A 13,250-nucleotide genomic window follows, 5' to 3' on the forward strand; every position below is an offset into this window, starting at 1 on the left:
CTCTCTCACTGATACATGTTCCCTCCCTCTCTCTGACCGTCTTTCTCTCCCTCTCTGACTTTCGTTCCCTCCCTCTGTCTCACTATCTTTCCCTCCCTCTCTTTCTCTCTTTCTCTCCCTCTCTCTGACTCTCTTTCCCTCCCTCTCTTTCTCTCTTTCCCTCCCTCTCTAAAATTTGATTTCTCTCCCTCACTTTTCTCCCTTTCTCTGACTTCTTTCCCCCCCTCTCCCTGAATCTAATTCCCTCCCTCTCTCTGACTCTTTCTCTCCCTCTCTGACTCTCATTCCCTCCCTCTCTCTCACTATCTTTCCCTCCCTCTCTGGCTCTCTTTCTCTCCCCCTCTCTGACTCTCTTTCTAGCCCACTCTCTGACTCTCGTTCCCTCCCTCTCTCTGACTCTCGTTCCCTCCCTCTCTCTGACTCTCTTTCTCTCCCTCCCTCTGACTCTCTTTCCCACCCTCTCTCTGACTTTCTTTCCCTCCCTCTCTCTGACTCTCCTTCTCTCCCTCTCCCTGACTCTCTCTTTCGCTCCCTCTCTCTAACTCTCCTTCCCTCCCTCTCTCTGCCTCACTTTCTCTCCCTCTCTCTGACTCTCTTTCCCTCCCTCTCTCTGACTCACTTTCCCCCCTCTCCCTGAATCTAATTCTCTCCCTCACTCGGATTCTCTCTCTCTCTCACTGATACATGTTCCCTCCCTCTCTCTGACCGTCTTTCTCTCCCTCTCTGACTTTCGGTCCCTCCCTCTGTCTCACTATCTTTCCCTCCCTCTCTTTCTCTCTTTCTCTCCCTCTCTCTGACTCTCTTTCCCTCCCTCTCTTTCTCTCTTTCTCTCCCTCTCTCTGACTCTCTTTCCCTCCCTCTCTTTCTCTCTTTCTCTCCCTCTCTAAAATTTGATTTCTCTCCCTCACTTTTCTCCCTTTCTCTGACTTCTTTCTCCCCCTCTCCCTGAATCTAATTCCCTCCCTCTCTCTGACTCTTTCTCTCCCTCTCTGAATCTCATTCCCTCCCTCTCTCTCACTATCTTTCCCTCCCTCTCTGGCTCTCTTTCTCTCCCCCTCTGGCTCTCTTTCTAGCCCACTCTCTGACTCTCTTTCCCTCCTTCTCTCTGACTCTCGTTCCCTCCCTCTCTCTGACTCTCATTCCCTCCCTCTCTCTGACTTTCGTTCCCTCCTTTTCTCTGACTCTCATTCCCTCCCTCTCTCTGACTCTCGTTCCCTCCTTCTCTCTGACTCTCGTTCCCTCCCTCTCTTTGACTCTTGTTCCCTCCCCCTCTCTGAGTCTCTTTCCCTCCCTCTCTCTGACTCTCGTTCCCTCCCTCTCTCTGACTCTCATCCCCTCCTTTTCCCTGACTCTCGTTCCCTCCCTCTCTCTGAGTCTCGTTCCCTCCCTCTCTCTGAGTCTCGTTCCCTCCCTCTCTCTGAGTCTCGTTCCCTCCCTCTCTCTGAGTCTCGTTCCCTCCCTCTCTCTGAGTCTCGTTCCCTCTTTCCGATTGTCGTTTCTTTCTCTTCCATTTCCCTCAAACTACACTTTCTCTTTTCTACACATTTTCCTCCCCTTCCTCCATTTCTCTCCTACAATTTTGTTTCCTCACCTTCACTTGATCACTCTCTCCGACCCTGGTTTAATGTTTATTTCTCCATTCAGTACTGAGGGAGTGCTGCACTGTCTGAGGGTCAGTACTGAGGGAGTGCTGCACTGTCGGAGGGTCAGTACTGAGGGAGCGCTGCACTGTCGGAGGGTCAGTACTGAGGGAGCGCTGCACTGTCGGAGGGTCAGTGCTGAGGGAGCGCTGCACTGTCGGAGGGTCAGTATTGAGGGAGCGCTGCACTGTCGGAGGGACAGTACTTAGGGAGCGCTGCACTGTCGGAGGGACAGTACTTAGGGAGCGCTGCACTTTCGGAGGCTCAGTACCGAGGGAGCGCTGCACTGTCTGAGGGTCAGTACTGAAGGAGTGCTGCACTGTCGGAGGGTCAGTACCGTGGGAGTGCTGCACTGTCGGAGGGTCAGTACCGAGGGAGTGCTGCACTGTCGGAGGGTCAGTACCGAGGGAGTGCTGCACTGTCGGAGGGACAGTACTTAGGGAGCACTGCACCGTCGGAGGGGCAGTATTGAGGGAGCGCTGCACTGTCAGAGGGGCAGTACTGAGGGAGTGCTGCACTGTCGGAGGGACAGTACTTAGGGAGCGCTGCACTGTCGGAGGCTCAGTACCGAGGGAGCGCTGCACTTTCGGAGGCTCAGTACCGAGGGAGCGCTGCACTGTCTGAGGGTCAGTACTGAAGGAGTGCTGCACTGTCGGAGGGTCAGTACCGTGGGAGTGCTGCACTGTCGGAGGGTCAGTACCGAGGGAGTGCTGCACTGTCGGAGGGTCAGTACCGAGGGAGTGCTGCACTGTCGGAGGGACAGTACTTAGGGAGCACTGCACCGTCGGAGGGGCAGTATTGAGGGAGCGCTGCACTGTCAGAGGGGCAGTACTGAGGGAGTGCTGCACTGTCGGAGGGACAGTACTTAGGGAGCGCTGCACTGTCGGAGGCTCAGTACCGAGGGAGCGCTGCACTGTCTGAGGGTCATTACTGAAGGAGTGCTGCACTGTCGGAGGGTCAGTACCGAGGGAGTGCTGCACTGTCGGAGGGTCAGTACCGAGGGAGTGCTGCACTGTCGGAGGGTCAGTACCGAGGGAGTGCTGCACTGTCGGAGGGTCAGTACCGAGGGAGTGCTGCACTGTCGGAGGGACAGTACTTAGGGAGCGCTGCACTGTCGGAGGGGCAGTATTGAGGGAGCGCTGCACTGTCGGAGGGTCAGTACTTAGGGAGCGCTGCACTGTCGGAGGGTCAGTACCGAGGGAGTGCTGCACTGTCGGAGGGTCAGTACTGAAGGAGTGCTGCACTGTCGGAGGGTCAGTACCGAGAGAGTGCTGCACTGTCGGAGGGACAGTACCGAGGGAGTGCTGCACTGTCGGAGGGACAGTACTTAGGGAGCGCTGCACAGTTGGAGGGTCAGTACCGAGGGAGTGCTGCACTGTCGGAGGGTCAGTACTGAAGGAGTGCTGCACTGTCGGAGGGTCAGTACCGAGGGAGTGCTGCACTGTCGGAGGGACAGTACTTCGGGAGCGCTGCACTGTCGGAGGGGCAGTATTGAGGGAGCGCTGCACTGTCGGAGGGTCAGTACTGAGGGAGTGCTGCACTGTCGGAGGGGCAGTACTGAGGGAGCGCTGCACTGTCGGAGGGGCAGTACTGAGGGAGTGCTGCACTGTCGGAGGGTCAGTACTGAGGGAGTGCTGCACTGTCGGAGGGTTAGTACTGAGGGAGCGCTGCACTGTGGGAGAGTCAGTACTGAGGGAGCGCCGCACTGTCGGAGGGTCAGTACTGAGGGAGCGCTGCACTGTCGGAGAGTCAGTACTGATGGAGCGCCGCACTGTCGGAGGGTCAGTACTGAGGGAGTGCTGCACCGTCGGAAGTTCAGTACTGAAGGAGTGCTGCACTGTCAGAGGGTCAGTACTGAGGGAGTGCTGCACTGTCGGAGGGTCAGTGCCGAGGGAGTACAGCACTGTCGGAGGGTCAGTACTGAGGGAGCGCTGCACTGTGAGAGGGTCAGTACTGAGGGAGCACTACACTGTCGGAGGGTCAGTGCCGAGGGAGTACAGCACTGTCGGAGGGTCAGTACTGAGGGAGCGCTGCACTGTCGGAGGGTCAGTACTGAGGGAGCGCTGCACTGTGAGAGGGTCAGTACTGAGGGAGTGCTGCACTGTCGGAGGGTCAGTACTGAGGGAGCGCCGCACTGTCGGAGGGTCAGTACTGAGGGAGCGCTGCACTGTCGGAGGGTCAGTACTGGGGGAGCGCTGCACTGCCAGAGGGTCAGTAAGTGGAGAGTGCTGCACTGTCAGAGGGTCGGTACTAAGGGTGTGCTGCGTTGTCAGAGATGTTGTCTTTTAGATGAGGTGCTTAATCAATGTCCATTCAGCCTGTTTGGGTAGTTGTAAAGGTCCCACAGTATCCTGAGATCATGGAGAACATTTATCCCTTTTACCAACACCACCAAATAAAAACAGATTCATTTCTTTGCTGTTTGTGGGATCTTGCTGTGTGCAACTTGGCTTGCTATATGTCCCTACATTGCATCGGTGACTACACTTCAAAAGTACTTCATTGGTTGTAAAGCCCTTTGGGATGTCCTGAGGTCATGAATGATGCACTAGGAATGCAAATTCTTTCATTCATGGATATCATGATCTGGAGGTTTCCCCAATTCCTCCCAATTCCTTTGAAGACTATCTGTTGCTTTACCCTCTTTAGCCGTTACTGATCTACATCCAAGCCTTACATTAATACTCATAGACATTAATTTATAAAGCAGTCAGTGATTTCTGTCAATCTGGGATGCCACCTGCTGTAAAAGTCTGAGAGAGATCAGAGAAACCTTCCCTCCTGAAGTGAGGCTGTTGATTATCGGATTAATTTATTACAGGCTCTTCCATTGTGTTTTTGCTTGTTGAAGACTGGCTCACGCTCCTGTAATCGTCAGTTGGGGCTCCCTTTAAATACGGACATTATATTTGCCTGTTTCCACTGCTCATCACCTCTCTCAAAGTGGGCAGCACAAACCTCCTGTCTACTCTTCATAGCCCCTAATCCGTGGGTCTTGCCAACATGCACCTAAATTCTCTGGGCTTAATTAAACAGAGTGTGTACTCCATAGCTGGCAAAGTCTATTTACACAGAAAGTGGTGAGTGGTGAGAATGTGGAACTCACTGACTTTTGAGTGCTTGAAGCAGATAACACTGATATATTTATGCGGAGGATTGATGCATACATGAGGGATATGGGAGCAGCATGGGAAGAGGTCATTAGAGCAGGAGGAGGCTCGTGTCATATAAACACTGGCATAGACCAGTTGGGCCAAATGGTCTGTTACTGTGCTGTAGATTTGATGTAATTCTATGTAATGCTTGTGTGAATTTTTCACTGGTTTGGTTGGGCGACTCAAACAGGAAACGAGATTCTGTATTTGGTCTGTTACCAAAATTACCCTCTAGTCAACTGCAGTAATTTTAATTGAATATTTTCACTCGGGCTATGGGTGAAAGGAGGGACAGTGTCCACGTCATCCTCTCATTTTCTGTCACACTCCAGAAACGAAAAGGAAAATACAATAGCATTCCCACAATTCCTAAACTTCACTACACCACATCCATGGAAGTGAAAAGGGAGAGAGAGAGAGAGGGGGGGGGAGGGAGAAAAAAGGAAAGAAGATTAGGGAGAAGGAGAGCAAAGAATCTCTAACTTGGCACTTTTAACCTGCACTGGGATTACACAATACGTCAGGAGTACTGTTCACGGCATTTTGTATTTGTCTATTGGGCTGTGTTCTATATTCCCCACCACATTCACCCAATGCAAAGAAACAAACACAGCAGGAAATCTCACCTAGAAGTCATTTTAAATTTGTTACATTATTGGTGTAGCTACAAAATCCTATGTAAAATATATAGTTTAACGATTTGTATAATCCAAAACAGAATGGCTCCAACACAATGGCTCAGAACTGAAAACCTCACACCCATGCTTGGCCTAACATTGATAGTCCAGGTCTGTGTCAGTCTCTTCAATTTATCCCAGCACATTAATGCTGTGTAATTAATGCAGTTCCAATTCTGTAGATTGTACATGATCAATAATTAATTTCACGTAATATATAGAGTGGGCCTGGGCCTAAAACTTTCTCCCACATCCTCTTAACTTAGGGCTGTCAACACAGACACAACCAAACTGCTAACCAGCAAATTGAGAAGCAGTGTGATCGCAGGACGCCAATGGAGGGGCCTCTGTAAAATCGTGCCCTACCTGGGTGCAGAATGAGGTCGATCAATTTACATAAATGCAGAAAAACATTATTTGATTCCTGGCTGTGCCTGAACAGCGTAGAAACAAAACACAAGCCACTTTTGTTGTACATCTAACCCACCTTTCAGTGGACAGCACCAGAAATGGTCGAGAAGTTTTAGGTTTGTGTTCTGGCTCCTTTCTTTACCTCTGAATTTAGGCTTAATCATTTCGGGCCAGTAATTCAGTCACAAATGGTTTGTAGTTTGGTAATTCCAAACCTATCCATTCCACAACAAATCCTTAATCCTCACCTTGTTCAACAAGTAAACCAGCACAGCTACAGTGGAGTTTAAGGGTAGTGCTTAAAGCACCAGCACAGGCACGATGGGTTGAATGGCCTCCTTCTGTGCTGTATCATTACTATGATCAATCCAGACCATTCTACTTCTGCAATCAACAAACATCCCTGAATTTGCCAGCTCCCACCCATTAGCCTGGTAACCACAGACCCATTAGACTGAAGCTCTGAGATCACCTGCTAACTGATGACTGACAGGCTGCAGAAACTGGAGGTCCTGATTGTTCAGTACCATAAACGTTTTTGAGGTGATGACTGTGACAAATAGTCAGATTTTTATCTGTATTTTTATGTGATGTCAGATAGTTAAAGTACATCCAATCTATAAAAAGCACAGCTTCAGCCAACTGTATCTGAATGAGCCCGAGGGTAAATTCTCCATGATCATGTACTGCTGGTGGGGTCTGGTGAGCGTTCTGTACGTATCAGAACACCTCTAATTAGCGTGTTAGTCGACAAGGTCCTGGCAATGGGCAAACTTTACTCTTTGTGAGAATCCCGTTGCTCTGTGGCAGTGGTTACTAATAAACGTAACTGGTCGCAAACGGTCCGACCTAGTCATCTCATTCAATGGGAAACATTTGCTGTAAATGGGTTTTGTTGCTGTTTTAATGTACACCAGGGTACACAAAATATTCGAGGAATTCATCACAGGCTGAAACTCTGTTTACCAGAATATACAGTGTCCAGATAGTAACATCTCACTTCACTGGTGTAATAAGTGTTAAACTCTTGAGTCATGTTATTTACTTAATGGTAGGATTAAGCTTACCAGGGTTGGAGGTTGCCTGATGCCCATGGTTTGATTTGCCTCCTTGGTGCCCATGGTTGGAGGTTGCCTGGTGCCCAGCCCAGTGGCCCCTCTATCCAGAATTTGAATCTGTTCTGTGCCCAACGTTTGAAAATCCTTTGAGGTTTGAGACCCTTCTGCTCGGGATTTGAGGTTGCTCAGTGCCCAGGATTTAAGGCCCCATGGAGCACAAGATCTGATATCTCTGAGCCCCAGGTTTGCAGTCCCTCATGCTGTAGGTTTGCAGCCGACCTGTGCCCAGTGTTTGAAGCCCCTTTGAGCCCAGCGTTTGAAGCCCCTTTGTGCCCAGTGTTTGAAGCCCCTTTGTGCCCAGTGTTTGAAGCCCCTTTGAGCCCAGCGTTTGAAGCCCCTTTGTGCCCAGTGTTTGAAGCCCCTTTGTGCCCAGTGTTTGAAGCCCCTTTGTGCCCAGTGTTTGAAGCCCCTTTGAGCCCAGTGTTTGAAGCCCCTTTGTGCCCAGTGTTTGAAGCCCCTTTGAGCCCAGTGCTTGAAGCCCCTTTGTGCCCAGTGTTTGAAGCCCCTTTGAGCCCAGTGTTTGAAGCCCCTTTGAGCCCAGTGTTTGAAGCCCCTTTGTGCCCAGTGTTTGAAGCCCCTTTGAGCCCAGTGTTTGAAGCCCCTTTGAGCCCAGTGTTTGAAGCCCCTTTGTGCCCAGTGTTTGAAGCCCCTTTGAGCCCAGTGCTTGAAGCCCCTTTGTGCCCAGTGTTTGAAGCCCCTTTGAGCCCAGTGTTTGAAGCCCCTTTGAGCCCAGTGTTTGAAGCCCCTTTGTGCCCAGTGTTTGAAGCCCCTTTGAGCCCAGTGCTTGAAGCCCCTTTGTGCCCAGTGTTTGAAGCCCCTTTGAGCCCAGTGTTTGAAGCCCCTTTGAGCCCAGTGTTTGAAGCCCCTTTGAGCCCAGTGTTTGAAGCCCCTTTGAGCCCAGTGTTTGAAGCCCCTTTGAGCCCCAACAATCACTCTTTCACATTGCTGTGTTTTATTTGATTTAGCTGATTGCTCTAACCCTGGATGTGTCGAGGTTGAGTCAGATACTGAAGCCGTCAAAGATCATGTGATGAAACTGCGCTGCATCTCATGTAAGAGACGCGGTGAGACAAAGGCCAAGGCAGTAGCTGAATGGTTCTTCAAACCAAAGAAGAACGAGACCTTTTACAAGGTAAGATTAGGCTCGTCTACTCTCCTGTGTGCAGGGGATATTCTTTGTTTAGTAATGTGCACCTCATAATCTGTTCAACTCTCTATCTTTCCCCAGGGGCCGCATAGGCGCCATCTGTAACCTGCCCTTACCCTTGACTATTGGGAGTCTGATGAAGAGATAGTTTATGTCACTTTCTCTCTATATTCCTACCATAAGGAGGGAAAAATAATCATCCTGGACATGACTCCAAGGTTAGAGTCACAGGGAGCCACGAGCAAAGGGCAAAGAGAGTTATTCTCATTTAGCCTACATGGTCATTGTGGTCTTTTTCCACCATCCAGAAGGAATTCTGGGGCAGAAATTTACTCTGAATTACTGTTTTCTGGCAGTAAATGGGGTAAGATGGGGTGTGATGCCTGCCACTTTGGTCTAACATTGCACCAGAATTATTTGGGCGTTGGGATCAGTGTCAAGGACATGGAGTTTGCAGTGGGGGCTAAGGACGATGGCTTCAACGTTCCTAATGCTTAACTGGAGGAAATTGGGTCCCAACCATTAACAAGCAGTTTGACAACACAGAGGCAGTGGAGGTAGTGTAAAGGTAGAGCTGGGTGTCGTCAACGTACATGTGGAAACTGACCCCATGTCTGCAGATCATGTCACCGAGGGGCAGCATGTAGATGAGGAAGAGGACGAGGCCACGGATAGGTCCTTGGGGAAGTCCAGAGGCCAGGTTGCAGGAACAGGAAGAGAGCCATTGCAGGTGATTCTGTGGCTATGATCGGATAGACCAATGTGGAACCAAGCAAGGAACGGGCTATTGAGCTAGACAATGGAGGAGAGTCATTGAAGGAGGCTGTTGTGGTCAACCGTGTCAAAGGCTGCAGACAGGTCAAGAAGGATGAGGAGGGAGTGTTTACCACGGTCACAGTCACATAGGATGTAATTTGTGACTTTGATAAGGGATGTTTCAGTACTGTGGCAGGGGTGGAAACATGGAGTTGTGGGAAAGATGGGCACGGATTTGAGAGGCGACAACATGTTCAAGGACTTTGGAGAGGAGATGGAGGTTGGACTTGGGGAGATAGTTTTCAAGGACAGAGGGGTTGAGAGTGGTTTTTTTGAGTGGGGTGATGACGACAGATTTGAAGGGGAGGGGGACAGTACTTGAGGAGAGGGAACCGTTTACAATATCAGCCAGCATGGGGACCAGGAAGGGAAGTTGGGTGGTCAGCAGTTTAGTAGGAATAGGGTGACGGAAGCAGGAGGTGGGTCAGATGGACAAGATAAGTTCAGAGAGGGCATGAGAGCAGAGAGGAGAGAAAACTAGAGAAAGACACAGGATTAGGGTTAGGACAGGGGGTAGCCTGGGGGAAGTTTGGCCTGGTTGCCAAAGTAAGGGGGCGAATCGGCAAAGGCAACTGAACAGATGGTCTCAATCTTAGTGACAAAGTAGTCCATGAGCTTTTACACATCTTTGACATAGAAGTTACAATACAGAAATAGGCCAAACGGCCCAACCAGTCCGTGTTGGCGCTTACCCTCCATGCGAGCAAATAATTCTAATCGCATTTACCGGCCTTGTTCCCAAATCCTTTCAACCCCTTTTCCTTCATTCCCCCTCTCCAATCTAATCTTGAATGTTAATATCGTTTCTGCCTCAATGCTAACCCATAGCCTCACAACTCTCTGTGTGAAGAAGTTTCTCCTGCCCTCTTTTCTAAATCTCTTACATTTAATTTTGTATCTCTGGTCCCTCGTTGTTGATTGCTAGCCGTCAGGAGGGAGAGAAAAAACAGGGAATTACAGACCAGTTAGCCTAACATCAGTAGTGGGGAAAATGCTAGAGTCTATTATAAAAGATGTGATAACAGAACACTTGGAGGGCATTAATGGGATTAAACAAAGTCAACATGGGTTTATGAAAGGGAAATCATGCTTAACAAATCTACTGGAGTTTTTTGAGGATGTAACTAGTAGAATAGATAGGGGAGAACCAGTGGATGTGGTGTACTTGGATTTTCAGAAGGCTTTTGATAAGGTCCCACACAAGAGGTTAGTGTGCAAAATTAAAGCACATGGGATCGGGGGGAATATAATGGCATGGATTGAGAATTAGTCAACAGACAGGAAACAGAGAGTAGGAATAAACGGGTCTTTTTCCGGGTGGCAGGCAGTGACTAGTGGGGTACCGCAGGGATCAGTGCTTGGGCCCCAGCTATTCACAATATTATCAATGATTTCAATGAGGGAACTAAATGTAACATTTCCAAGTTTGCAGATGACACAAAGCTGGGGTGGAATGTGAGCTGTGAGGAGGATGCAAAGAGGCTCCAATGTGATTTAGACAAGTTGGGTGAGTGGGTAAGAACATGGCAGATGCAGTATAATGTGGATAAATGTGAGGTTATCCACTTTGGTTGTAAAAACAGAAAGACAGATTATTATCTGAATGGTGATAGATTGGAAAAAGGGGAGGTGCAACGAGACCTGGGTGTCCTTGTACACCAGTCGCTGAAAGCGAGCACTCAGGTGCAGCAAGCGAATGGTATGTGGCGTTCATTGCGAGATAAATTCTGCAGTAAGACATCCCAGGAGCAGGGATGTCTTACTGCAGTTATACAGGGCCTTGTTGAGACCATATCTGGAGTATTGTGTGCAGTTTTGGTCTCCTTATCTGAGGAAGGATGTCCTTGCCATGGAGGGAGTGCAACGAAGGTTTACCAGACTGATTCCTGGGATGGCAGGACTGACGTATGAGGAGAGATTGGGTCGATTAGGCCTGTATTCACTAGAGTTTAGAAGAATGAGAGGTGATCTCATCGAAACATATAAAATTCTAACAGGACTAGACAGACTAGATGCAGGGAGGATGTTCCCGATGGCTGGGAAGTCCAGAACCAGGGGTCACAGTCTCAGGATACGGGGTAGGACATTTAGGACTGAGATGAGGAGAAATTTCTTCACTCAGAGGGTGGTGAACCTGTGGAATTCTCTACCACAGAAGGCAGTGGAGGCCAAGTCATTAGATGTATTCAAGAAGGAGATAGATATATTTCTTAATGCTAAAGGGATCAAGGGATATGGGGAAAAAGCAGGAACAGTGTTAGATGATCAGCCATGATCATTTGAATGGCAGAGCAGGCCCGAAGGGCCGAATGGCCTACTCTTGCTCCTATTTTCTATGATGCTATGATGAGGGTACGCGGCACATGAAATTTAATGCAGAGAAGTGTGAAGTGATACATTTTGGCAGGAAGAACGAGCAAGGCAATATAAACAAAGTGGTACAATTCTAAAGGGGGTGCAGGAACAGAGAGATCTGGGGGTATATGTGAATAAATCTTTGAAGGTGGCAGGACGGGTTGAGAAAGCGGTTAAAAAAGCATACGGGATCCTTGGCTTTATAAATGGAGGCATAGGGCCCGATATTAGGAGGGAGGCGGGTTGCCAGCGGGGGGTCGACTGGGCGCGTGGGTAACCTGCCCAGTAAAATCGGTGGGTCCCCCACGCGATCGTAAGTAAATTGAAGCCACTTACCTCGGCTTCCAGGTTTCGCGTTGGAAAGCTGCGCAGCGGGCGGACTGCGCACCCGCATCATAGGCTGTCAGCTGGAGGAGCCCCATTTAAAGGGGCAGTCCTCCACTGACTGATGCTGCAGAAAGGAGCCAAAATTACAGCATGGAGCAGCCCAGGGGGAAGGCTGCTCCCAGGTTTAATGATGCCTCACTCCAGCTGTTATTGGATGGGGTGAGGAGGAGGGGGAGGACAGAGATCTTCCCCCCGGCGGGCGGGAGGAAGCGGCCTGCCTCTGCCACCACGAAGGCCTGGCTCGAGGTGGCAGAGGAGGTCACCAGCAGCACCAACATACAGTGCAGGAGGCGCTTCAATGACCTAAGTAGGTCAGCCGAAGTGAGTACACTTACTCATTCCCCTACACTCCGTCTGCCACATCACCGCCCCCACCCCACATCTCCTTCTGCACTGCCAACGCTACTCTATCACATCACCCCTCATACCCACTCAAAGCTCATCCTCATCTTACCTGCACTTACTCAACTCGCCAGTACTCATCCCACCACTACCACTCAACCCAATCCTCATACAATCTCATGGCTCTATCTCATACTCACCCTCTGGTGCATCTCTTTCACGGTCAGCCTCACCCAACCTGCCACTACCTGTGCTGCAGCCCAGGGCATGCATCACATATTGTAGTAGGAAGTGTAAGGCAAACGTGCCGTGAACATGAAGGGGATGCACAAGGGTGTTTGAGGGTTTGTCATGATTTTTTACATATATTTGATTTCTGATCAACTCACATTACATATTATATTGTCACCACGAGGCACGCCTTGGCCATTCTTGACTGGCTTGTACAATAATGCCCTTTCAAGAGGTTCTCCATGAACACCCTTGATGCCACCCATTGGGTCACCCTACAGTGGGTGTATGTATAGTTGCACGACTACTTTGTGCAGGTGCCTGTTGCGAGCACTGTGTTGTGTAGCTCCACGTGGCAGAGGTGGACGGCATGCCTGGTGAGGCTGGTGATGTTGCCCGTCCTCCAATGGTAGTCCAAAATCCTAATCCTCCTAAAATCTCCAACTAATGAGGCCTGTAAACGACCTCAAGTACCCGGATAATGATCTTAAGTGGGATCCCGCCGGCTTTAATTGCCGGTGGGAGTCCCGCATGTGGGGGCTGCACGTGCACCGAATCACGTCATTGGGGAATCCGGAAGTGGGTGGGTTGGAGCCGGCCCTGGACCCGCTCCGGGAATCCCCAATTTTAAGAGCCCCCCCGCCATAAACGCACCCGCTCAGCCAACCGAAAATTGACCCCATAGAGTACAAAAGCAAGGAAGTTATGTTGAACCTTTATAAAACACTGCTTCAGCCACAACTGGAGTATTGTGTCCAATTCTGGGCATTGCATTTTGGGCAGGTTGTGAAGACCTTGGGGAGGGTGAAGAAAAGATTTACTAGAATGGTTCCAGGGTTGAGGGACTTTGGTTAAATGGATTGACTGGAGAAGCTGGGATTGTTCTCCTTAGAGCAGAGAAGGTTGCGAGGAGATTTGATAGACGTGTTCAAAATCACAACAGGTTTAGATAAAGTAAATAAAGAGAAACT

General features: G+C 49.8%; 1 protein-coding gene across 1 annotated transcript in view; it reads left to right on the plus strand.

The window, feature by feature from the left end:
* Nucleotides 1-13,250, plus strand: part of LOC137306270 (sodium channel subunit beta-1-like) — a 53,980-nt gene that overhangs the window by 12,552 nt on the left and 28,178 nt on the right. Inside the window, exon 2 of the mRNA XM_067975431.1 lies at nt 7,967-8,133. Within this exon, the coding sequence (XP_067831532.1) occupies nt 7,967-8,133 (167 nt within the window). The remainder of the gene's footprint in view (nt 1-7,966; nt 8,134-13,250) is intronic.

Source organism: Heptranchias perlo, chromosome 42, assembly GCF_035084215.1.
Source record: "Heptranchias perlo isolate sHepPer1 chromosome 42, sHepPer1.hap1, whole genome shotgun sequence".
Lineage (NCBI taxonomy): Eukaryota > Metazoa > Chordata > Chondrichthyes > Hexanchiformes > Hexanchidae > Heptranchias > Heptranchias perlo.